At 45.9% G+C, this 23,939-nt stretch overlaps 1 protein-coding gene across 1 annotated transcript; it reads right to left on the reverse strand.

Annotated features, from left to right (window-relative positions):
* Positions 1 to 785: 785 nt before the first annotated feature.
* LOC142401405 (uncharacterized) lies at positions 786 to 23,921 on the reverse strand. The gene is made up of 50 exons (XM_075486798.1): positions 23,834 to 23,921; positions 23,445 to 23,735; positions 22,574 to 22,648; positions 21,414 to 21,461; positions 21,218 to 21,280; positions 21,028 to 21,120; positions 20,887 to 20,949; positions 20,721 to 20,765; positions 20,190 to 20,594; positions 19,915 to 19,947; positions 19,136 to 19,819; positions 18,997 to 19,029; positions 18,515 to 18,901; positions 18,376 to 18,408; positions 17,786 to 18,280; positions 14,948 to 14,980; positions 14,379 to 14,852; positions 14,211 to 14,243; positions 13,726 to 14,115; positions 13,604 to 13,633; positions 13,125 to 13,277; positions 12,777 to 12,809; positions 12,378 to 12,569; positions 12,221 to 12,265; positions 11,740 to 11,859; positions 11,588 to 11,635; positions 11,380 to 11,433; positions 11,054 to 11,140; positions 10,876 to 10,899; positions 10,131 to 10,151; positions 9,885 to 9,911; positions 9,782 to 9,796; positions 9,649 to 9,672; positions 9,475 to 9,519; positions 9,173 to 9,394; positions 8,851 to 9,027; positions 8,702 to 8,749; positions 8,574 to 8,621; positions 8,172 to 8,414; positions 7,822 to 8,100; positions 7,698 to 7,736; positions 6,880 to 7,488; positions 6,744 to 6,770; positions 4,219 to 4,575; positions 3,457 to 3,516; positions 3,092 to 3,157; positions 2,878 to 2,928; positions 2,724 to 2,747; positions 2,453 to 2,518; positions 786 to 2,053 (listed from the first exon to the last, which is right to left on the reverse strand). Exons 1-50 carry the CDS (start codon positions 23,919 to 23,921, stop codon positions 2,010 to 2,012), a joined length of 7,044 nt encoding a protein of 2,347 aa, XP_075342913.1. The 3' UTR covers positions 786 to 2,009.
* Between the last annotated feature and the right edge of the window lie 18 nt (positions 23,922 to 23,939).

Below are 23,939 nucleotides of genomic sequence, written 5' to 3' on the forward strand. Positions count from 1 at the left end.
TGTAACACTGGATGGATTTAACTTGATTGTAGCTGTCGCAACCAACAGTGAGAGTCCAGAGCATTTCAAACTCATATTGTCAATTTGAACGCATTTGAACAATTGTTTATTTAAAATCCGGTGATTTTTTTTTTCCAAAGGTTACTGCCTCCATGCGGCAAACATCAAGCATATAATGATATACTGGCTCAAGAAGTCTCCACCTCTGAACTGGTCATTCGTCACCCACTCCTTTCCTCCATCATGCTGCACTACACTGGAACGCTCCATCAAAATGTTTGCAGCCTAATTCTTTGAACAACAATTAATTCAGCCTTCTTAGTTGTCCAACCACCGTCACACTGTCATTGCTTCTGTTAATTTTATGAAATGAAATAATATTTTATTTATCCCTTTTCAGAGCAGTCACACGCTCTTTCACATTGAACTAAACCGAGGCTTTGCATTAAGTTCGGATTCTTTCTCACCAACTGGTGTCGTCCGATCTCTGTGCCCAAACATGAACCTGCAGCCCTCTGCGGCAGGTTTTATTCAGCAGTAGGTAAATATGTTTTGCTTGAAATGAGTCACCGTGAAAACAGACGGGCTCTGAATGCCCAGATCGCAGCTTTGCGTTTCCTATCCACACCTGTGGTTTTAAAAGGCCCCTACAGACAGATATGTTCATTCAAACTTCTGCATACTTCCCCTTCCTTTAGCCAAAAGCCCTTGTTGTTTCACATTGATGTCAAGTGTGGTAGATTATTCTGGCAGCTGTAAAACAATAAGCTGAAACAGAACACTGTCGGTCATCTCTTTATTTCAGAGAAAAAGTACAAAAAGTGCATCATTTTCTTCATAGGCCACATCATAAAAACACGTTGAGCTACACAACACATACAGAAATGTAAGCTCAAATAGACATGAGATTCAGCTACAGGCTTTTTTAAATCCTCATGACATCACAGACTGCCACACATTTAGGACAATGTAGAAAACAAAGCACTTCTGTTCATCACAAAGTAGTGAAGTAAGACTAAATACATTTCTCAGCATAATTTAAAAAGTCTAGTAAACGTGAGCAATGTTTCCAACAGTGTTTACGGAGGCACACCAAAAGAAGAAAAACACAGCAATCAGTACTCTTCAGATGTCATTGGACTGCACCATCATGTCATATTATCCCACATTTAGTATAAAGGCTTTTATCAACAGCAAATGTGAAAGCTAAAGCAAAGCCACGTCATTCTCTCAGAACAAATGCATCCTCATAACAGCAGAGGAACCCAAATGTTCCAACTCTTTTGTGTTGTTTAGCTATAAACCAGTCTTAAATGTGAGTGGATGCAGAGACAGAGGTCAGAACGCAGGCTGCATTTCAGCTGATCAGATAAGGACCAGTCAAAACACCACACCCAAAAAAACCTCCATGTTCTTCTTTTGGTTCATTGTTCCTAAAAATACCAGCTGTCTGTCGTTTTTGTGCCCTGAAGATTATCCAAGTGTGAGGTGTGACGTAAAAGCCATCAATGGTGAATCTATTGCTGGGACAAATTAAAACCAAAGGTAAACTCAGTGTAACGGGTCCCAAAGTTTGGTCTAAACAGCATGTCAGCGTGCAGGCGGGTCTGAAGGAGCTGCCCTGAGGGAGTCCTTGGCATCGGGCGCTTCCTCTCATATTTCATGCAGCAACAATAAAGACAAACTGATAAGAAAAGGAAAAAGCTGACTCCTTCTGTCCCCAGGATTCACACAGAGTTACAAGGAGATTCAGCAGGGGAAAGGATTCTTTTTAAAACAAATGTTCATAACAACTCGTCACTGTGTGACCCCTCAGCATCTGTGTGGATAACAAAAAGAACCGAGGTTCCCAACAGGCTGAGAACCAGCTCTCATGATAAAAGAGAGCCTGGACATGTGACGTGTGAAATGTGTTGAGGCCTTGGCTCTGGAAGGCAGGCAAGACATTTATAGTCCGTGATCAGGCTGTAGCACCACTGTTGCTTCAATGAGGTCACTTCCTTTCCTGCTCACTTCCTCCTCCGGCCACAGAATTTACCCTGACAGCCGCCACCTACAAACCAGAATAGAGAAAATGATCCTTGACATGACACACCACTTCCATGGAACCGTGCACGCTGTTAACGATGTCTGTAACACGGCAGCATGCTCCCATTCTGCAAAGAGAAGTCACCGGCTGTTTCGTCTTCCTCCATCTTTAGTTAGAATATCTGCCCAGCCACAAAGCTCCTGTATTTGTGGCTTTATGGCCATGTGGTGAGGTGTTAACATGTCAGTTCTGCAGAAAATGTTTGCAATTGATGATTCAGAGAACCTGCCAAACTGCTGTGTTTTTGTATTTTTTTACTTTCTAAGTGAGAAGAGCTCGATGCTAAGATGGAGGACGTTCTCAAATGGTCTAAATGATAGCATGGCTTGCTGTTAAGTAATGCAGTCTGTGGGATTTTCTTACCTCTGTAGCCTCCAGCTCCAAGTAAAGCCTGCATGGCTGCATATTTGGCGGCCTTCTGTGCTTTGGCTGGAGGACGTGAAAATAAACAGTCATATAAAACGAGCATGATAAAAAACTGAGACCAATCTTTTTGTGGTCATTTTTAGTTGATCTAAAATAAGCCGGAACAGACCAGGTGCTTTCCTTCATCATTACGGGTCCGTTTTTGTGTCGGCACACTCAAACATGTCGGAATATGCTTAATCTCAAAGTACAAAGTGAGTGATCTTACATTTTTGTCCAGTCCCTGCATATCCTAGAGGACAGTGACAGGAAAGACAAGTCTTACAACGCACAGCAACACTTTTGGACTGAATGAGAGTGCTTTCAGGTTTCCTCTCGTGTGTCTGTAAACATGCATGTGATGTGGACAAAGTCAGTCCTACCTGGATAGCTTCCTCCAGCCACGCCACCATAGCCAGGGCCAGCACCCCCTGCTGGAACAATGCATGCATTACAGTCTGGGACACACTTTTATTGATTTCTGTCTGAACTTGCAGACAGGCAGGGTGTGAGTGTAGTTATTTACAAACCCCAGCATATAAAAATGCAGGTATCATCATATAAGTGACTGTTATTTTGTGCCCTGTTTGAGCTCACCTGGCAGGCCACCTGCTCCCCCTCCTATGCCTTGGCCTGTTCCTCCAGGACCTCCTGCTGTACCACCTCAACAAACAAGTGAGTTCTGATAAGAAACTGTTCAAGTGCTCAGAAGACATCAATAAAGCATAGCAGAGCAGATTCTCATTGTCATACACCATTTTACAACCTTTTACAGATTAGAGACCAAGAAAATGAGGGGAAGCTTGTATTGTACGTCCTTTTCTATAAATAAAGGAAGGGAATAATAATCTGAATAACTGGGTGATGGCGGAGTTTGCTTTAATGTGAAGTGTCCCCACGCTTTATTTAAACATTGTGATCCGTTATACGTTTATAGTTATGGCTTTTTTCTTTAAACTCACCTGGCCTTCCTGCAGTGACACCTCCTGTTCCTGTAGCAGGAAGACCTCCTCCTCCACCTCCTGGTGGGCACAGACATGTTTAATATATACTAGATTGATCAATACTTTGAATTCTTAACTAGTCTTAAGGTTTTTATGTATCTGCATAGTAATGCAGTATTTGTTTTGAACACTTCACGACGATAATGATCAATTCTGGCATGAGGAACTGCTTTTGAGGGTGTCTGATTTCAGCATAGAGCTGTGGTCAGAGTACATCTAGTGCAGAACTCACAGGCATGCTGCCAAACAGATTTACTTCAGCTGTTTTCACACATGCACTGCAGCCATGAAATATTTTGTTGCTGTTAACCTGTACGCAGGAACACAAAATATCTGAGTCCAGACGGAACATTTGTGCAGAGTTGAGCTTACGCTGCCAGCTCCCTGTTACAGAGTATGAGGGATAATCCGATCATGTGTGATTAGAGCAGGAAATTGTCTGAAGCACTCTTTCATTAATACTGTTGATGATGTGTATGTATATATATGTATTTTCACTTGTGGGAACAGGTCTTACAGTGGTGCATGTGTGAAAATGACACTGTCAGCAGGGATTCATGTGTGGCAAAGCCCGAGTTATATTTGTCGGTCAGGATCTTCCTGCCATCACCCTGACCTACTGATGGTCTGTAAAGAAAGCAGTTCTACCTTGAAGGTGGAAGGATTAAAAGCCAGCAACAAAATGATCAAAACCTTTCTGATAATGTAAGAGAATTTCACCTGGTCCATAGCCAGTCCGACCCAGAGATGAACCATAACCAGATTTAGGAGGCTTTTGGCCACCAGGTCCATATCTGCCAGCCATGCCAGGTCTAAAACCTCCTGAGACACTTCCAGTACCAGGACCAAAGCCTCCAGGTCCAGCTCCTCCTGGGCCAAAGCCTCCAGGTCCAGCTCCTCCTGGGCCAAAGCCTCCAGGACCAGCTCCTCCTGGGCCAAAGCTTCCAGGTCCAGCTCCAGCTCCACCAGGTCCAGCTCCTCCTGGGCCAAAGCTTCCAGGTCCAGCTCCTCCTGGGCCAAAGCCTCCAGGCCTAGCTCCAGCTCCACCAGGACCAGCTCCTCCTCCCAAGCCTCCTGCTGGCCAAAAGATTTAAATATATAAAACAGCTTTATTCCATTTAAGGTAAACACAAGAAACTTGTGCTAAAGAAAAAATGGACCAGAGTCAGTGAATAATTCCATATAATTCCTATAATATAGATCTCTGAGCAGTGAGCAACGTGTCATTGGGGTTATCAGGTAGGAACCTCCTTTCATCTGTGTTTCGTCTAGTTGGGCCCACGACACCTCCAGGAGGCTAGACCATGGCTGTGTTCGAAACCGCCTACTTCTCCTACTATTCCTACTAGTCATACTTTTTTAAGTTCCCGGATGTACACTAGATGCATACTAGATTCACCGAAATGTTGAATATTCATCATGAGGTTACTTGTCACACTCAAACTACCCAAGATGCAACGTAACGTGACGTCGCCCATCGCCATTTGAACAGTCAAATTCCGTTAACGGGACGAGAGCAGTCAAAACGGCATAACCGGAAGTGCGTTGCTCACTGCGGCTAGCTTTAGCGCCGAATTCGTGGGAACAAAATTGTAAATAGCCGGTATTTTGTCAGATTTTCAACACCTTGGGGGTCTAAATGACTATTTTCTCGCCTGAAAATGTTTCAAATGTTGCTAAAGTTATATATTTACAGAGTTTATAGCTTAAGCAAAATCAGCTTTTCAGGCTGGCTGATTTCGGCTCGGGCAGGAGTGAAGTGCACTGTGTGTAAACGCTCTGCATACTGTCTGATCGATGAGTATGCCGTTTGCAAGTATGTAGTATGTAGTAGGCGGTTTCGAACACAGCCAATGATCACTGGCGTCCCAGAGTCACCCCCCTAATGCCAGCCAACACTGCTCCTCACATCACAACAAAAAAAATGTTTCACAACCACAAGCTACCCCAGTCTCTCACCAACTGCACACCAGTCACAGCGGAGTGGGGATGCAAACCCTGGTTAGGGTAGGGGGTAATGAAAGTATAGAGGGTGCCAGAGGTGGAGGCAGGACAAGACACACTAGCAGATTCAGCAGACAAACTCACCTAAACAGTCCTACAATCACTAAAAATGCCAGAAAATAAAAAGCCACACAGGCCAACTCACTTAAAATGGCCGTTTGGTTTCAAAAGGCTCACATGGGCCACACCCTCCACTTACATATCTTGAACTTCTTCTTTGCTTTTTCAAAAGTCTGTTTACCCTAAGTGCTGCCCCTGCTGGGCCCCAGCTGCTATTGCTTCTTCTAATCCAAATCCACTGACTGGACTTTACTGCCTCGTCTGACACTTCCTGCACTATTTTCCACACACTCTGTCCACTTACACCCAGCTCCCTCAACAATGAGACAACAGACTTTGAAACAAATCCTCTACATCCTACTTCCACTGGACAGATTCTAACCTTCCATCCTCGCTGCTCTGCTTCTGCCCCCAACTCCACATACCTAAGCTTTTTCCTTTCATAGGCTTCTGCTACTAATTCCTCCTAAGGAAAATATGAAATAGACTCTCATTCTACTCCTAGACCACAAGACTATATCAGGCCTTAGATTTGTAGAGGCTATTTCCAGGGGAACAACAAGCTTATCTCCTAAATCTACCTGCATCTCCCAATCACAAGCATCCTCCAAGCTGCCGTGCCTCCTTATTGTCTTATTAACTTTCTCCCCCTCTTGAACAAACTGAATTGCAACTCTTCACCTTAGACCCTCCTAAGTTTACCTGCCTTCGTTTATCTTCAATACCTGCAGCTAAACTTCTTAATACTTGGTCATGTCGCCATGTATACCGGCCTTGTGACAGACTAATCTTACAACCTGACAAAATATGCCTGAGAGTTGCAGTACCTTAATATAATGAACATAACGGGTCTCCATTTACCTGGAGTTTTAGGTTCTGGGGAGTTGCCAATACATCATATGTTGCCCCTGTCAAAAATCTAATACTCCTTTCATCCATACTCCACAGTTCTTTCCAACTAAGCTTTTTCTTCTCTACACCTTCCCAATTCAACCACCGTCCTTCCTTACCTGAGCCACTGCCTTTGCACGCCTTAACATTTCCTCCTGTCTACGAACCTGCTCAACAACTAGCTTTCTCTTCTCCTTGGGACCTGCTCTACTCCACACTGGTTTGCCTGGGCCAAGCCCCAAGCCTCCCCGGCCTATTTGCAGATTCAAATTCAAACAAACAAACCTCACCTGCTCCATAACCAGCTCCCCCATAACCTGAAAAAAAGAAGGAAAATGTGTTTGGTCATTGTTCTGCAAATAATAATTATTTAAAACTAAAATTCAGACCTGATTTACAGTTCTGCTCTTAAGATCCCCAACGCACCAGATTTAGAGGGTTTCCTTTTTCCTAATCCTTGGCCACCCGGTCCAAATCCAGTTCCTGTACCTGTACCAGTACCGCCCGGTCCAAAGCCAGTTCCTGTGCCAGCACCGCCCGGTCCAAAGCCAGTTCCTGTACCAGCACCGCCCGGTCCAAAGCCAGTTCCTGTGACAGCACCGCCCGGTCCAAAGCCAGTTCCTGTGCCAGTACTGCCCGGTCCAAAGCCAGTTCCTGTGCCAGCACCGCCCGGTCCAAATCCAGTTCCTGTACCAGCACCGCCCGGTCCAAAGCCAGTTCCTGTGCCAGTACCGCCCGGTCCAAAGCCAGTTCCTGTGCCAGTACCGCCCGGTCCAAAGCCAGTTCCTGTACCAGCACCACCCGGTCCAAAGCCGCCAGTTCCTGTGCCAGCACCACCTGGTCCATATCTGCCAGGTCCAGTACCAGCACCACCCGGTCCGAAGCCACCTGTTCCTGCGCCAGCACCACCTGGTCCATATCTGCCAGGTCCAGTACCAGCACCACCCGGTCCGAAGCCACCTGTTCCTGTGCCAGCACCACCTGGTCCATATCTGCCAGGTCCAGTACCGGCTCCACCTGGTCCAGCTCCTGCACCTGAAAAACAGCCATAGGGACCTTTAACAGGGCCCTGTCCAGATGTTTTGTACTGCCTACACAACTTAAGGGTTGTTTGCTTGTTGTTTGACGTGTTCTTTTCAAAACTTTCACACCCATCTCAGTTTTTTAGCAACAAGCTAGTTCCAATAGTTCTACCTTTAAAGATGAATATCTTTCTTCACATTTTGTGTAAAGGGGCGTCCTACCTTGTCCATAGCCAGCTCCTCCCAGTGATGATCCATAGCCTATCAGAAGAAGTTCATAGCTTGAATATGTCACAGAATTTATTAAATGTTATTGATAAAGTGATAAGAGGCATTATTATTAGACCTGATTTTGGTGGTTTTCCTGTCCCCCGTCCTTGACCTCCAGCAGTATAGACACCCCCTAATCCACCAGGTCCAAATCCACCTGGTCTAGTTCCGACACCACCTGGTCCTGTGCCTGCTGTGCCGGGCCCAAACCCACCTTGGCCCGTACCTCCGGGTCCGTAACTGCCAGCACCAGCACCACCGGGCACAAACCCACCTGGACCAGTACCAGCTCCCCCTGGTCCAGTTCCATGGCCACCAGGCCCAACCCCAATGCCACCAGGTCCTGCTCCATAACCTAAAAGAAATACTGTTAATTTTCAGTGATCTTTATGAAGTTTAATATGTATTTGTTCAGCTTTTTCATACTTTTTGATGGTTTTCCAGCTCCAGTTCCTGGACCAGTGCCATATCTAGAACCAGTTCCAACTCCAAGAGTCCCAGTACCTGCAGGACCACCAATGCCTCTGCCTCCATAACCTCCAGGACCAGTGCCATAACCTCCAGGACCAGTGCCATAACCTCCAGGCCCAGTTCCATAACCTCCAGGCCCAGTTCCATAACCTCCAGGCCCAATCCTTGCCTGGCCTCCTGTGCCAAGAGTCCCATATACTGATGAATGGATTAAAAACAGTGTTTTATAAATCTGCTTTTACTGCTGAAGCCTAAATAGACTGTTAAGAGTTTATAAAATTAAATGAAAAACTACTTTATTTATCTGAAAATGAAATTATATTTCTATAAATGATTTGATCAGTTATTATATCCAACCTTTTCCTGCTTTTCCTGCTCCTTGTCTTCCAGTGGGATAGCGTGTGCCTGAGTTGGAAACAAGAAATATTCTGTTAGAAGGTTTAAGCCGTCCGCCTGCTGGAACTTAAGAGTCTTACTTTGCATACCTCCACCTGGTAAAACTCCAGCTCCGACAGCTCCACCTGCTCCATAACCTGTGACAGATAGTGTGTGAGATGTAGAAATTATAAAAGCTTGTAGGCGTATAGAATCGTTTCAAATTCATTTTGATGATCAAAGCGTGACTGCGGCTCACTTTTTCCAGGTTTTGGGACTCCTGTTCCAACTCCGCCGGGGCCACCAGCTCCAGGTATCGAGCCCGCTCCTCCAGGACCTCCTCCAGCTGACCCAGGTCCACTTCCAGCTCCTCCTGCCACCCCACCAGCTCCACCAGGTCCACGGCCTGCACCTCCTGACGCAGTCCCTTCAGATCCTACATTAAAGGACTTTTTTCAGATGATGTATTTTATCTCAGTGGCTGAAGATTTTCAATCCTTTATCACTTTTTGTTTGTCTATTCTCTGGACTTGTGTGGTAGATGCTATGCTGCTAATTATGAATGTACATCCACACGGCACCTTTGGGTGGTTTGGGTGTTCCTCCTACTCCAGCAGCTGCACCCCCTGAGCCAACTCCAGTTCCAGTGGCAGGACTGTCTCCCCTACCCACTCCGCCTACACCACCTGCTGCCCCTGCGGTGGTAGGACTCCCTCCGACTCCTCCTGGTCTTCCAGCTGTGCCACCTCTCTCTCCATCAGGTCCTCCTTCTCCTTCACCTGGTGTATCACCTCTTGGGACACCTTTCAGACAGAAGACCAAATGATCACCCTACCTGTTGTTCATTTTCCTAAAACCTGAACACAAGCTTTAGTTCACTTACCAGGAGGTTTGAGAGGTTTGGCTCCAGGCAGCGCACCACCAGAACCTGCAAACATGATGAAAGTGAAACGAGGAAAGTTAGTTCTTGGGTTTGTTTGCTGAATCTGAAACAAAGCAGTGTAGAGTATAAGCCGTGAATGAGTGAGCACTGTGAGTGTGCAGCGGTGAATCTCACCTCCAGGGGGAGCTCTCGTTCCACCTGTTTTCAGAGACGCCAGAGTGACAGTATATTAGTAATTTCAATAGAAACTACAGGGCAGCCGCTGCTAATGTTGGTTTTTTAAAGTGAGTCTCAAAGCTTGACTTACCAACTCCTGTCCCAGCTGTTTGAAACAAGAGCAAAAATATTGTTAAGAGGAATCTGGGCAAACATCTCTACTTTACTTTAATGATTGATGGAGGTTCACGTACCACTTGGTTGTGCAGCCTCACCACCAGCTGTAAAGACAGAAATGTATATGATTTATATTTGTACTTCAGTCAGTAACTAGCATCACTCTGCTATGTTTTAACCTCTGATGAAAGATCTGTGAAGGGAAGAGGAAGAGAAACTCTGACAGCGTGTCTCTTCAAATGATGCCCATGATATTTCAGCTTCTCTTATTGTTAGAAATAAGGCTGTACTTTACGTGTTCATTATGCTCGATGCTAACTTACCCGGGGTAGCTCCTGTGGAACCTGCAGGATATCAGAACAAAAGGGTCGGTTTGGTTTTTTTCCAGGACATACAGAAGAACATTTTTTTGATCCCTTGCTGACATTTCAATAAATGTTTTGTAAGAACTTAGTTCAGATTCCTCTTAATGTCATCAAACTGCAGTGGGGATATTATGACTTTGTAAAAATACCGTACTCATTGGAAAAATGTAGGTTTTTTGTTTTTTCCATTGTTATTTACGCCCTAAAATGGCACCAGTGAGGTGTGAGCTGAATGTGTTTAAACGTGGATGCTTTGTAACACACAGCGTAAATGCTTGTGTGTTGTACCAAGGTGTTTCATGGGTGACTTTCACAGCTATTCAAATGTGCATCGGTCTCGTGATTTGCAAAAGTCCTTTTCATGTGTGGTATTCACTGAATGAATGAATGAATGAATGAATGAACACACACATTTCTGTCACTGAATTTTAGTAAAAAAACTGTAGGAAAATTTTTGTAGGGGAGAAAAAAAAGCTTTTCGTAATAATCCAAAATGGCGGAATATATCTATGGATTCCAGCAATCTTCTTCTACACCTTAAAAAATAGGGAGGAGTAAGTGAAAAAGTGACGAGCTTTATAGATCCCACAGGGTGGCGCTGTCTGACAAACGCCACCCGGGTGAAATGCAACAAATACAAGTGAAATCTACATTATGTCCATCTGACAGGAAGCAAAGAGAGGCAGCTTTTTGAGTCTCTCACCTGGAAATGTGGTCCCATTGAGTTCTGTTTTGTAAAGGAGGTCAAAAAGAAAAAGAGGGAAGACAAAACACATGAGCTAGCTGCTTTTAACATGTGTCACTAATACTGTATATGGATAAGTTAGCGTACACTGCAGTTGTATTTTGTTACTGTGAGGCCGTGTGAATGATGAAAGTACCTGGTTGTGCTCCTCTGATGGGGATTCCTGTTCCATTCACACCACCTCCTTCACCTCCCACTGGTCTGCCAGCTGCACCAGGGCCTCCTGTTCAAACATTGACGGGCCACATTTGGACACTTTTTAACGTGAAATGTAGCACGATATTTTCAAATAAATCTAAATTTTTATTTATTTATTTTTTTCTAAGGTCAAGGGCACAGAGCCTAAGTGCCATCTCGTCAGGTCGTTAGAAGGTTTATAACAATTACTTAGTCACTCAGTTAAGTCTGTGGACATTTTGGAGGTGAGAAAAAGTTTTCAAGAATCCAGAAAAGTTTGCCTACCTTCTCCTCCAGGAATTCCAGACCCCTCTATCACACTGCCAGCACCACCATCACCTGGAATGAGGAGCAAATATTTATGTTATGTAATGAATTAACAGCAGGTGGTACAGCTTTTGGGCTTCAAACCCATGAGTAACCGTATTGATGAGATATGGGCCCTGTTTGGGTTTGTTTGCGTGTTTACTGTCACACTGTGCGGATACTTTACCTGTTGATGCTGGTGTTGGTGTGCCACCTGTGACTCCAAGTCCTCCTCCTGATCCAACAGAGGTAGGTTACCACACATCCATCATATGATTAATAATTGTAAATGCACAGCAGCTGCAGTGGGTATCCTCCATCAACAAAGCCGAGGCTTACCACTGGGTCCAGTTGTTGTCCCTGCTCTGCTGCCGGTGCCGGTGCTGGTGCTGGTGCCATTCACTGAAACACCAGAGGCGGTCCCTGCTCCCGCCCCAGGTACAACTGCACCAGGTTGCCCTACGTTTTATAGAACACATTTTTTATGATGTTAAAAAGCAGCTCTATTTTCCCATACAAACTACCATACTATGGTAAACATTATTTTCTGTTTGGCCCAGTCACGTGACACTTCACAGTACTGTATTTAGCAGCCTTAGATCCAGCTGTACCGTAACCTGAGGATCACAATAAGATGTAGGAGAATATGACAGTTAGGTGACGAAAACAAAGATTAAGAGTGTCACATTTCCCTCTTTGAATTTCAAGCAAGAAATCTTGTTGCTGGAGCTGAATAAAGGATCAATTTATATTTAGATAAGTTTAAGATTTTTAATGTCACGGAATCAAATTGATAGAAATAGACTTTTGAAAACACAACCTGGACCTCGAGTGCCAGTCCCGGAGCCTCCTGGTCCATAGCCACCTGTAACATTAGATGAGAAAAGACATACTTTGAATTGCTCTTATGAATGTCAAACATTTTGCTTAGCTGAAGCTTAGAAAATGTATCTTGACAAATAGAATTTCCCCTGAACCTGTTCCATATCTAGTCCCTGGTCCGGAACCAGTTCCAGCCACTGATCCAGCTCCTGGTCCGTATCCTCCAGGCCCGTATCCTCTGCCAGTCCCTAAGACTACTCCACTCCCTGGTCCATAGCCACCTGCTGCTGGGCCTCCTAATCTTCCATCCAGACCAGATCCAGGGGCTCCACCACCACCAGGAAGCCCTATGGAGGAGCAAGTGTGTGAGAAGTTTATCTCTGTCAAAGGTTTTAAATATATTCAGTCTCACTCTGTCACTGAAAAAACATGGACCGAGAATTGTTTTACCTGGAACATCATCTGTTATTGATTTTAGAGACAGTGCCCACTCTAACATACATTTCATATATACATTAATCAGGTTTTATTCTAAAATAATGTGGAATTCGCACCATATTTGAGAGACTTGGCTCCCCCAGGATATCCTGTGAAAGAAACACCAGAGAATTATAAGATACACACATTACAGAGTGCTTCGACACGCTCAATTCATAAGTTCTTAAAACTCAACTAACTTAACTTTTAACATAAACAATGAAGACATTTATCAAACACATCTACTAAAAGGAAAAGCAGTTGGCAGAAGTGGAATGTAGCAAATTAGTCCTCAGTCTTTGCTGTTAGTGAGTAGTTTGTGTACACGTCCATACTAAGTATAGCAATCCTTTTTCCGTCTTCAATCTCTTCTTCTGTTTCCTTTTATGTATAGTTTCTGAGGAAAAAAGATTTTCTGTCTGTACCTCCAGAACTGCCTGGTCCAAAGCCAGCTGGTCCACCTCCTGTTCCAACACCAGAACCAGGTGTCCTCCCACCTGCCCCGAGTCCAGAACCAGGCCCAGCTCCACCCCCAAGTCTTCCAGCACCAAGGGTACCTCCTGCTCCCCCAGGAACACCTACATACATCAAGAACTGGTGAAACAAAATGAACTACCCACACAGGACTGTACCAGTGAACAACATTCAATGAAATAATTCATTATAGCTGGACAGGGATTTGATGGGCATAGCTCTGTAAACTCAGATTAATTAATTAATTCATTAATTTTATATTCCCGCTTAATCCAATTTTTAGGGTCGCGGGGGGCTGGAGCCTATCCCACCTGTCGTTGGGTGAGAGGCAGGGAACACCCTGGACAGGCGGTAAGCTCAAATTGACTACATTTTTGTCTGTTGATATAGATTTAATGAAAATTCAGATTTAGTGAAAGTTGCATCTTACCATATTTCCGTGCTTTGGCACCCGCATAACCTGCAAATACATCACAATTTTTAAAAGTGACAAAGGATCTGTTGGAAGTTAGATTGTTCTTTATTCAAATGTATTTTTGTCTTTTGTTTTACCTCCAGGTCCATAGCCAGTACCAGCACCACCTGGTCCAACTCCACCTGGTCCATAGACAGTACCAGCACCACCTGGGCCATAACCAGTGCCTGCACCACCTGGTCCATAGCCAGTACCGGCACCTCCTGGTCCAACTCCACCTGGTCCAACTCCACCTGGTCCATAGCCAGTACCGGCACCACCTGGGCCATAACCAGTGCCTGCACCACCTGGTCCATAGCCAGTACCGGCACCACCTTGTCCAACTCCACCTGGTCCATAACTAGTGCCTGCACCACTTGGTCCATAACCTGGTCCAACTCCACCTGGTCCATAGCCAGTACCTGCTCCTCCTGGCCTTACTGCTCCAGTTCCCAACCCTGACCCTCCAAGTGCCCCACTTAACATACCTGTTAAGAGCAGAACCGTCACGTTTTATTTGCTCTGATATTATTTTACAGTAATACAGTGGCTCACAGGTGTGGAATTATCAGATTAGTCTTACCATATTTACGAGCTTTGGCGCTGGGGTCATACCCTGAAATACACATAAAGAAATAAGGCCCATTCCTTTGGTAATGCAATAAAACGTGAATTAATGCACATTCTCAAGCTATTACTGTCGATGATATATTAAAATGACCGTTGTATGCTTATTCTCAAAATGAATTACCTCCAGCTCCGGTTCCTGCTCCACCTGGTCCTGTGCTAGCTTCTCCTGGACCTAAACCCACTCCTGAGCCAGGACCTGCACCTGTTCCAAGGCCAACTCCACCTCCCAGTCTTCCGCCTGTGGGACCCCCAGCTGCACCAGTTCCTGCACCACCTGGTCCATAACCAGTGCCTGCGCCACCCGGTCCAACTCCACCCGGTCCAACTCCACCCGGTCCATAGCCAGTACCAGCACCAACTGGTCCATAGCCAGTACCAGCACCACCTGGTCCATAACCAGTGCCTGCGCCACCTGGTCCAACTCCACCTGGTCCATAGCCAGTACCAGCACCACCTGGTCCATAACCAGTGCCTGCGCCACCCGGTCCGACTCCACCTGGTCCAACTCCACCTGGTCCATAGCCAGTACCTGCACCTCCTGGCCTTACTGCTCCAGTTCCCAACCCTGGCCCTCCAAGTGCCCCACTTAACATACCTGTTAAGAGCAGAACCGTCACGTTTTATTTGCTGTGATATTCTTTTTCAGTAATACAGTGGCTCACAGGTGTGGAATTATCAGATTAGTCTTACCATATTTACGAGCTTTGGCACTGGGGTCATACCCTGAAATACATATAAAGAAATAAGGCCCATTCCTTTGGTAATGCAATAAAACATGAATTAATGCTGAATTTTCAGGTTTCCTCTCTCATTTTGTGTCATTGCATGACCGGTTACTAGTACTGGGTGATTTTAATATTCATGTATGCTGCCCAGATAAGCCAATGGTAAAAGAGTTCTGTGATGCTATGAATGCATTTGGTCTCAGTCAACATATTGATCAAGCCACCCACATATTAGGTCATACCCTTGATCTTGTTTTATCTTATGGTTTTTCTGTAGACAATATTATGGTTGAGGAAATGTCCTTCTCTGACCATCTACCTGTTTTATTTAACTTTGTCATCTCTAACCCTGTGCAGGCGGCTAAAGCTACTGGCCGCTACTCTCGCTGTATAAATTCTCAGTCAATAGCTCAGTTCTCTGACTTTTTGTCAAAGAGTCCATTGCTACTACCATGTCCTCAGCCTCTTCTGTCTCATCCAGCCCAGATGATATTGTTGCTCTCTTCCACTCCTCCTGCCTAGCCATTCTGGATATGGTAGCTCCTCTTTGTCATAAGCGCCCAAAATTTAGGTTAGATGATGCCTCCCACTCACTCAGGCAGGCCTGCCGGAGAGCTGAAAGGAAATGGCTAAAAGACCGTCTTACAATCTCCCATGACATTTTTAAATCTACTTTAGCATCCTTCCAGGCAGCTGCCAAAGCAGCCAGAGCTAAATACTTCTCTGATATTATCAATCAACATGCTAACAGACCCAAAATCCTGTTTCACACTATTAATCAAATCACCAACCCTCCACTATCACCGGCTCCCTTCACAAATGCTGATGCTTGTGAGAAATTTAAGACATTTTTCATTGATAAAATTGAAATCATCAGAGCACTGTTCTCTCCCCCTCCTCTGCCTTCCCCCGCAGTTAAGGTGTCTTCAGGCCCTTTATTTACTTTTAGTCACTTTGCTGATGTATCGCTGGCAGATCTCAAGGACATAGTCCTCTGTATGAAACCCACATCTTCCCCTGGTGATGTTGTCCCCTCTTCTATTTTTAAAGATGCTTTTGATGTGCTGGGCCCTTCCATACAGTTAGTTGTCAACTCCTGTTTGACATCTGGCGCTGTCCCTGCCTGCTTTAAGCATGCAGTGGTCCAACCCCTGCTTAAAAAGCCCAACCTGGATGCAAATTCTTTAAATAATTACCGTCCCATCTCTAAACTTCCTTTCCTTTCCAAGGTACTGGAGAAAGTAGTGCTGGCCCAGTTGCTTCCCTTCCTGACTGAGCATAACATCCTTGAGCCCTTCCAGTCAGGTTTTAGAACACTCCACAGTACTGAATCGGCTCTGCTAAAAGTCACCAATGATCTGCTTCTCACTTTAGATTCAGGTCAAAATGCGATCCTGGTTCTTTTGGACCTCAGTGCAGCGTTTGATACTGTGGACCACAACACCCTCCTATCCCGTCTTGAGGACTGGGTAGGCATAAAGGGGACAGCATTACTCTGGTTCAGCTCCTACCTCAGACACAGAACCTTCTCTGTATCCCTTGGTTGCTCCTCTTCCTCCTCAGCTCCTGTTTCTTATGGGGTCCCGCAAGGCTCCATTTTGGGCCCTTTGCTGTTTTGTTTATACATGCTCCCCCTTGGCGACATCATCCGGCGTTATGACATCTCTTTTCACTTTTATGCCGATGACACCCAGCTATACCTGCCCCTAAAATCTGATAACTCCATTCAGCCTCTTCTGGATTGTCTCCAGGATATTAAGCGCTGGATGAGTAGTAATTTCCTTCAGCTAAATGATGGTAAGACAGAGGTCATCATTTTTGGCCCTCCTAAAGCTAGGCCCCTGATCGAAGGACAATTAGCCCTCCTCTCCCCTTTTGTCAAGCCACATGCCAAAAATCTAGGTGTCACCATTGACTCAGAGCTCTGTTTTAAAAGGCAGATTAGCTCTGTTATCAAGAGTAGCTTCCATCAGCTGAGAATTAATTCCCATCTCAAACCCTCCCTGTCTCCCAAGGACTTAGAAACAGTAATTCATGCATTTGTTACATCCCGGTTAGATTATTGCAACTCCCTCTATCTTGGTCTCCCCCAGTCCCAACTTTCTCGTCTGCAATTGGTACAGAATGCAGCTGCAAGGCTGCTAACTGGCACCAAAAAATATCAACACATCACCCCTGTACTGGCCTCCTTACACTGGCTCCCCATTAGCTTTAGGATCCACTTTAAAGTCCTGCTGATTGTATATAAGGCACTGCATGGGTTGGCTCCCTCATATATCTCAGACCTCCTCCATCCCCTCTCAGCATCTAGGTCCCTTAGATCTGCCGACAAGGGTCTTGTCTCTGTGGCCCGCACCCGCTTCAAGCAAAAAGGCGATAGAGCTTTTGCAGTAGCAGCCCCACATCTGTGGAATTGTCTTCCCCCAGATGTTAGACTGTCTCCCTCTGTGACCACCTTTAAATCAAGGCTCAAGACCCACCTATACTCCCTGGCCTTCCCTGCTTCCTAGCTTTCCATCTCTCTCCTCTCTTTATATTCAAGTGTCTTCTGTTCTGTTGCTATTCATTTGTTAGTGCTGTCTATTTGTCAATTGTATTTCTGTATTTGTCTTTCTTACTCTCTTTGTGTTTGCTTTTATATTTTGCTTGTTCTGATTTGCTTTTATTTTTCTATTTTTTAGCCATATCATATGTACAGCACTTTGGTCAGTGGAAACTGTTTTAAACGTCCTCTATAAATAAAAATTACTTTACTTTACTTTACTTCTCAAGCTTTTACTGTCTTATTCTCAAAACTAATTACCTCCAGCTCCGGTTCCTGCTCCTCCTGATCCAGTGCCAACACCTGGACCAAAACCAACTCCTGAGCCAGGACCTGCACCTGTTCCAAGACCAACTCCACCTCCCAGTCTTCCGCCTGTGGGACCAGCGCCACCAGTTCCTGCACCACCTGGACCATAGCCAGTGCCTGCGCCACCTAGTCCAACTCCACCCGGTCCAACTCCACCCGGTCCATAGCCAGTACCAGCACCACCCGGTCCATAGCCAGTGCCTGCGCCACCTGGTCCAACTCCACCTGGTCCAACTCCACCCGGTCCATAGCCAGTACCAGCACCAACTGGTCCATAGCCAGTACCAGCACCACCCGGTCCATAACCAGTGCCTGCGCCACCTGGTCCAACTCCACCTGGTCCATAGCCAGTACCAGCACCACCTGGTCCATAGCCAGTACCTGCACCTCCTGGCCTTACTGCTCCAGTTCCCAACCCTGGCCCTCCAAGTGCCCCACTTAACATACCTGTTAAGAGCAGAACCGTCACGTTTTAGTTGCTGTGATATTCTTTTTCAGTAATACAGTGGCTCACAGGTGTGGAATTATCAGATTAGTCTTACCATATTTACGAGCTTTGGCGCTGGGGTCATACCCTGAAATACACATAAAGAAATAAGGCCCATTCCTTTGGTAATGCAATAAAACATGAATTAATGCACATTCTCAAGCTTTTACTGTCTTATTCTCAAAACTAATTACCTCCAGCTCTGGTTCCTGCTCCTCCTGATCCAGTGCCAACACCTGGACCAAAACCAACTCCTGAGCCAGGACCTGCACCTGTTCCAAGACCAACTCCACCTCCCAGTCTTCCGCCTGTGGGACCCCCAGCTGCACCAGTTCCTGCACCACCTGGACCATAGCCAGTGCCTGTGCCACCTGGTCCAACTCCACCCGGTCCAACTCCACCCGGTCCAACTCCACCTGGTCCATAGCCAGTACCAGCGCCACCTGGTCCATAGCCAGTACCAGCACCACCTGGTCCATAACCAGTGCCTGCACCACCTGGTCCATAGCCAGTACCAGCACCTCCTGGCCTTACTGCTCCAGTTCCCAACCCTGACCCTCCAAGTGCCCCACTTAACATACCTGTTAAGAGCAGAACCGTCATGTTTTATTTGCTCTGATATTCTTTTATAGTAATACAGTGGTTTACAGGTGTTGAATTATCAGATTAGTCTTACCATATTTACGAGCTTTGGCGCTGGGGTCATACCCTGAAATACATATAAAGAAATAAGGCCCATTCCTTTGGTAATGCAATAAAACATGAATTAATGCACATTCTCAAGCTTTTACTGTCTTATTCTCAAAACTAATTACCTCCAGCTCCGGTTCCTGCTCCTCCTGATCCAGTGCCAACACCTGGACCAAAACCAACTCCTGAGCCAGGACCTGCACCTGTTCCAAGGCCAACTCCACCTCCCAGTCTTCCGCCTGTGGGACCCCCAGCTGCACCAGTTCCTGCACCACCAGGTCCATAACCGGTGCCCGCGCCTCCTGGTCCAACTCCACCTGGTCCAACTCCACCTGGTCCATAGCCAGTACCAGCGCCACCTGGTCCAACTCCATCTGGTCCATAGCCAGTACCAGCGCCACCTGGTCCATAACCAGTGCCTGTGCCACCTGGTCCATAGCCAGTACCAGCACCACCAGGTCCATAACCAGTGCCTGCACCACCTGGTCCGACTCCACCTGGTCCAACTCCACCCGGTCCATAGCCAGTTCCAGCGCCACCAGGTCCATAACCAGTGCCTGCGCCACCTGGTACGACTCCACCTGGTCCAACTCCACCCGGTCCATAGCCAGTTCCAGCGCCACCTGGTCCATAACCAGTGCCTGCGCCACCTGGTCCAACTCCACCTGGTCCAACTCCACCTGGTCCAACTCCACCTGGTCCAACTCCACCTGGTCCAACTCCACCTGGTCCATAGCCAGTACCTGCACCTCCTGGCCTTACTGCTCCAGTTCCCAACCCTGGCCCTCCAAGTGCCCCACTTAACATACCTGTTAAGAGCAGAACCGTCACGTTTTATTTACTGTGATATTCTTTTATAGTAATACAGTGGTTTAAAGGTGTTGAATTATCAGATTAGTCTTACCATATTTACGCGCTTTGGCATTGGCGTCATACCCTGAAATACATATAAAGAAATAAGGCCCATTCCTTTGGTAATGCAATAAAACGTGAATTAATGCACAAGCTCAAGCTTTTACTGTCTTATTCTCAAAACTAATTAGGGTACAGTTGCTAAAATATAAGACTGAAAGTGAAAGGTATATTTATAAAAAAATATTCCAGAAATTGTAAATACATTATTATAGGGTAAAGTTCTTTAATGGTTCTCTTAATGTCCTTTGACATCTCAAGATTTACCTAAACCAGGTATGCTGCTGCCTACTCCAGGTCCAGCTCCTGTTCCAACACCTCCTCCAAAGCCGGGTCCAGCTCCTGTTCCAATACCTCCTCCAAAGCCGGGTCCAGCTCCTGTTCCAATACCTCCTCCAAAGCCGGGTCCAGCTCCTGTTCCAACACCTCCTCCAAAGCCAGGTCCAGCTCCTGTTCCAACACCTCCTCCAAAGCCAGGTCCAGCTCCTGTTCCAACACCTTCTCCAAAGCCAGGTCCAGCTCCTGTTCCAACACCTCCTCCAAAGCCGGGTCTAGCTCCTGTTCCACCTCCCACTCCAGGTGTGATTCCTACTCCTCCTCCAGGAAGTCTTCCAGCTCCACTCCCTAAAGTGCCTCCTTGACCAAGTGCACCTCCTCCAGCTCTAGCCCCCCCTGGAGGAACCAAAACAAAACACATGAGGTCAGTGTATAAAAATGTCAACATTCAGTATTTACCTTTTAAATGACAGTAATCCAAATTATGAAAATGAGCTTGACACCTTTGCTAAAATGTCCTACCATATTTAGCTGCAGCTTTGCCTGGTTTCTTTGATTTGCCCGCCCCTAGATTGGAAACATTGAATATACTTATATTTTGGAAGACTTCTCTCCTTACATGTATCATTATAATCATGTACTGAAACATGCATATGCAGAGTTTTCGCCGTTATTGGTTCTGGTGTACCTGATTTTGGTGATATGAGAGGGTAACCTCGGAAAACCCCTGGTAACTGTTGTCCACGACCATCTAAGATGAGCAGATTTAAAGGTAATGAGCAAGAGATCTGCTTGTGAACTTGATTTTGGACTTAGTTTGGACACATACTGCCTGCTCCTCCTGCTCCTCCTGCCCCTCCTGCTCCTCCTGCTCCTCCTGCCCCTCCTGGTCCTGCCCCGCCTTGACCCAGTACTCCTGACCCTGTGACAGATAAGACTGCACTTTTTGAATTTAGTTGGCGTTGCCTTCCCAAAATGTTTTGTATCAGGATTGATCAATGTAGGGCATGCTTACACACCAGTCGGAGTTCCAAGTCCAGAACCTGTAGCGACTCCAGGCAGAACCCCACGACCTCCAAAACCTGACCAGAATATATTGGAAGACACAACTTTCTCTGTATGTGCGCACCATCTATCACTGTGATGTACAATTGTATTGCTAAATACATATTTTTATTTGTTAGTTTGCCATATGATTCTTCTGTTCCAACACACCTTGACCCGGGACAAATCCACCTTGATAGAGTCCAGGCACCCCAATGCCTGCGTGACACCATACTAACAGTTAGTACATCCCAAAAATATCAGTCAGTGGGGATACATGGCACTGAAAGGATCGGATTATTGGCTAAATTACAATCAGACTGAGTTATTAAGTGCATGTAGACACCTTAATCTGACTAAGAATTGGATCGGATCGGATTCAGACCCCGAGATAACTGGGTTGAAAGTCACTCTAAACCTGCTTGTAGACGCTGAAGCACGTGGTGAATCAGACTTTGCGTTCTGCGCATGCTCCAGATGTTTTCCCGGGGTCGTGACCCGGAAGTCAAAGGAGACGATATTCCTGTTGTTGTCGCCGTCAGAAAGAAACAAACAACGCGATGGAGAATGCTCCGTTGGGCATCGAGTAACAAGCAGCTCATCACAGACCAAATGTAGAGGGACGTAGCTTCATCTTGCTCTGCGTTCTCCATCTTTCTCCAATGCCTGAGTTTGTTGTTGTTGTTGGTGGTGAAGAGGTCAACAGGAAGGGGCTCTATTAGCAACAGTTGGAATGGGTACAGCGCCACCTATCATACCGGGGTATGACACGCTTTGTGCCTCTGATCCCATTCATTCACCGCCATATATCCAAGGAGAATTGCCCTTGCTCAAATAAAGAGCAACTCAGTCTGATTGTAATTTAGCCAATAATCCGACCCCACTGATTGTGTCTGGAGTGGGATTGTCAACAGCATTGGTTTTTAGGTTTGCTCACAGAATCTCTCCCCCATCCGCTGACAGAAATCTATTCCTACAGCAGCTGAACAAATAAAACTGCACACCTCTTCATCTACCTGTGTATGTGCATTCAGAGCCTCTTGTGGCAAGACAGTCCCAGAGTAATGATGACAATAAGATGTGTCTGTCCATTTTTTCTTTCTTAGCTACTATATTATAGTTGATTTAACCCCAAATGAAAAAAGTTAATCGGAAGCTCTTTATGAAAACATTTTATGCCTCTTGATTTGTCTTTTTTTCCTCCGCTGTATTGAAATTGGTCTCGAGTATATATTTTAGTAATGTGACAACCTAGTCTGGGTTAGGGTCAAGACTATAAACTTAACTCATTTGCAGTGATTAATGTATTGTGATCTTAAGAAGTGTTTCACCTGGAACTTGTTTAGAAGCTTTACCACCACTCTTAACTCCAGGTCCTCCACCAGTAGTACCAGTCTGTGGCAGGACTGGAAATGAAATGGGGAAAAAAATCTTATTGGTTAACATAAATGTGTTAATGGTTGCTTAAGACATTAAAAGGTCAATAACTGATTTTTACTGTATCGTGAAGTTGGGCTGTTAAACAAATTTTCATTGATTTTCAGGCAGTGGGATTGAGTGTGTAAGGGCAGCAGAGCTGTTGGAACATTAGAAATATGCCTACTGCAGTGTGTTAGCTTTGGGCGAGCAAGTTTCTAGGGAATGGTTCTGCCTTAATCGCAGAAATGCATCTTTTCTGGGTGCCAGAATTTGCAGAACATGAGCGCTGTCTTCTTAAATTTTTTAGAAATGTAAGAACAAGAGTGAAGTTGAAATGTCCCGTCACCACAGATCTCAAAGAATCTGACTTATGCATGATAGATTGAAGTACCAAGACAACAATCTCATATTGCTGCTGTTACAAAACTGTATGTGCATGTACTTACTGAAGTTACTACACTCCCAGCAATGCATTCTGGGAGTTTGAGGGTTGCACACATTTTTCATTCACGCTGCTCTGAGATGTTTAAATGTTAGTGTTCTGCAGACATGCCCCCAGTGTTTCATTTTCAGATGATTCTGAGACCTCAGTTTATTTACTTAGTGACTTATTTGTATCATTCATTTTTGGATGAGCAGTTAATAATTTTCTTTCATGTTGCAAATTCTGAACAAGATTTATGTGTACTTTATTCAGACTTTAATGTTTTTCTGCTTTTAAAGAATGTAAAATATTTGTTAGGTACATAATGTATGTTTTATATACACTGCCTGGGACAATACCTCCACCAGGACCGACTCCGGCTCCTCCTGGACCAACACCTGCACCACCAGGTCCAACCCCTGCACCACCAGGTCCAACCCCTGCACCACCGGGCCAAACACCTGCACCATCGGGCCCAACCCCTGCACCACCAGGTCCAACCCCTGCACTACCAGGCCCGACCCCTGCACCACCAGGCCCATATCCAGTACCACCAGGCCCAACCCCTGCCCCACCAGGCCCATATCCTGCACCCCCAGGTCCATATCCAGCACCACCAGGTCCAACCCCTGCACCACCAGGCCCATATCCTGCACCCCCAGGTCCATATCCAGCACCACCGGGCCCAACCCCTGCACCACCAGGTCCAACCCCTGCCCCACCAGGCCCAACCCCTGCACCACCAGGCCCATATCCTGCACCCCCAGGTCCATATCTAGCACCACCAGGCCCAACCCCTGCACCCCCAGGCCCATATCCTGCCCCACCAGGTCCATATCCTGCCCCACCAGGCC

The sequence above is a fragment of the Odontesthes bonariensis genome, chromosome 16 (assembly GCF_027942865.1).
Source record: "Odontesthes bonariensis isolate fOdoBon6 chromosome 16, fOdoBon6.hap1, whole genome shotgun sequence".
Lineage (NCBI taxonomy): Eukaryota > Metazoa > Chordata > Actinopteri > Atheriniformes > Atherinopsidae > Odontesthes > Odontesthes bonariensis.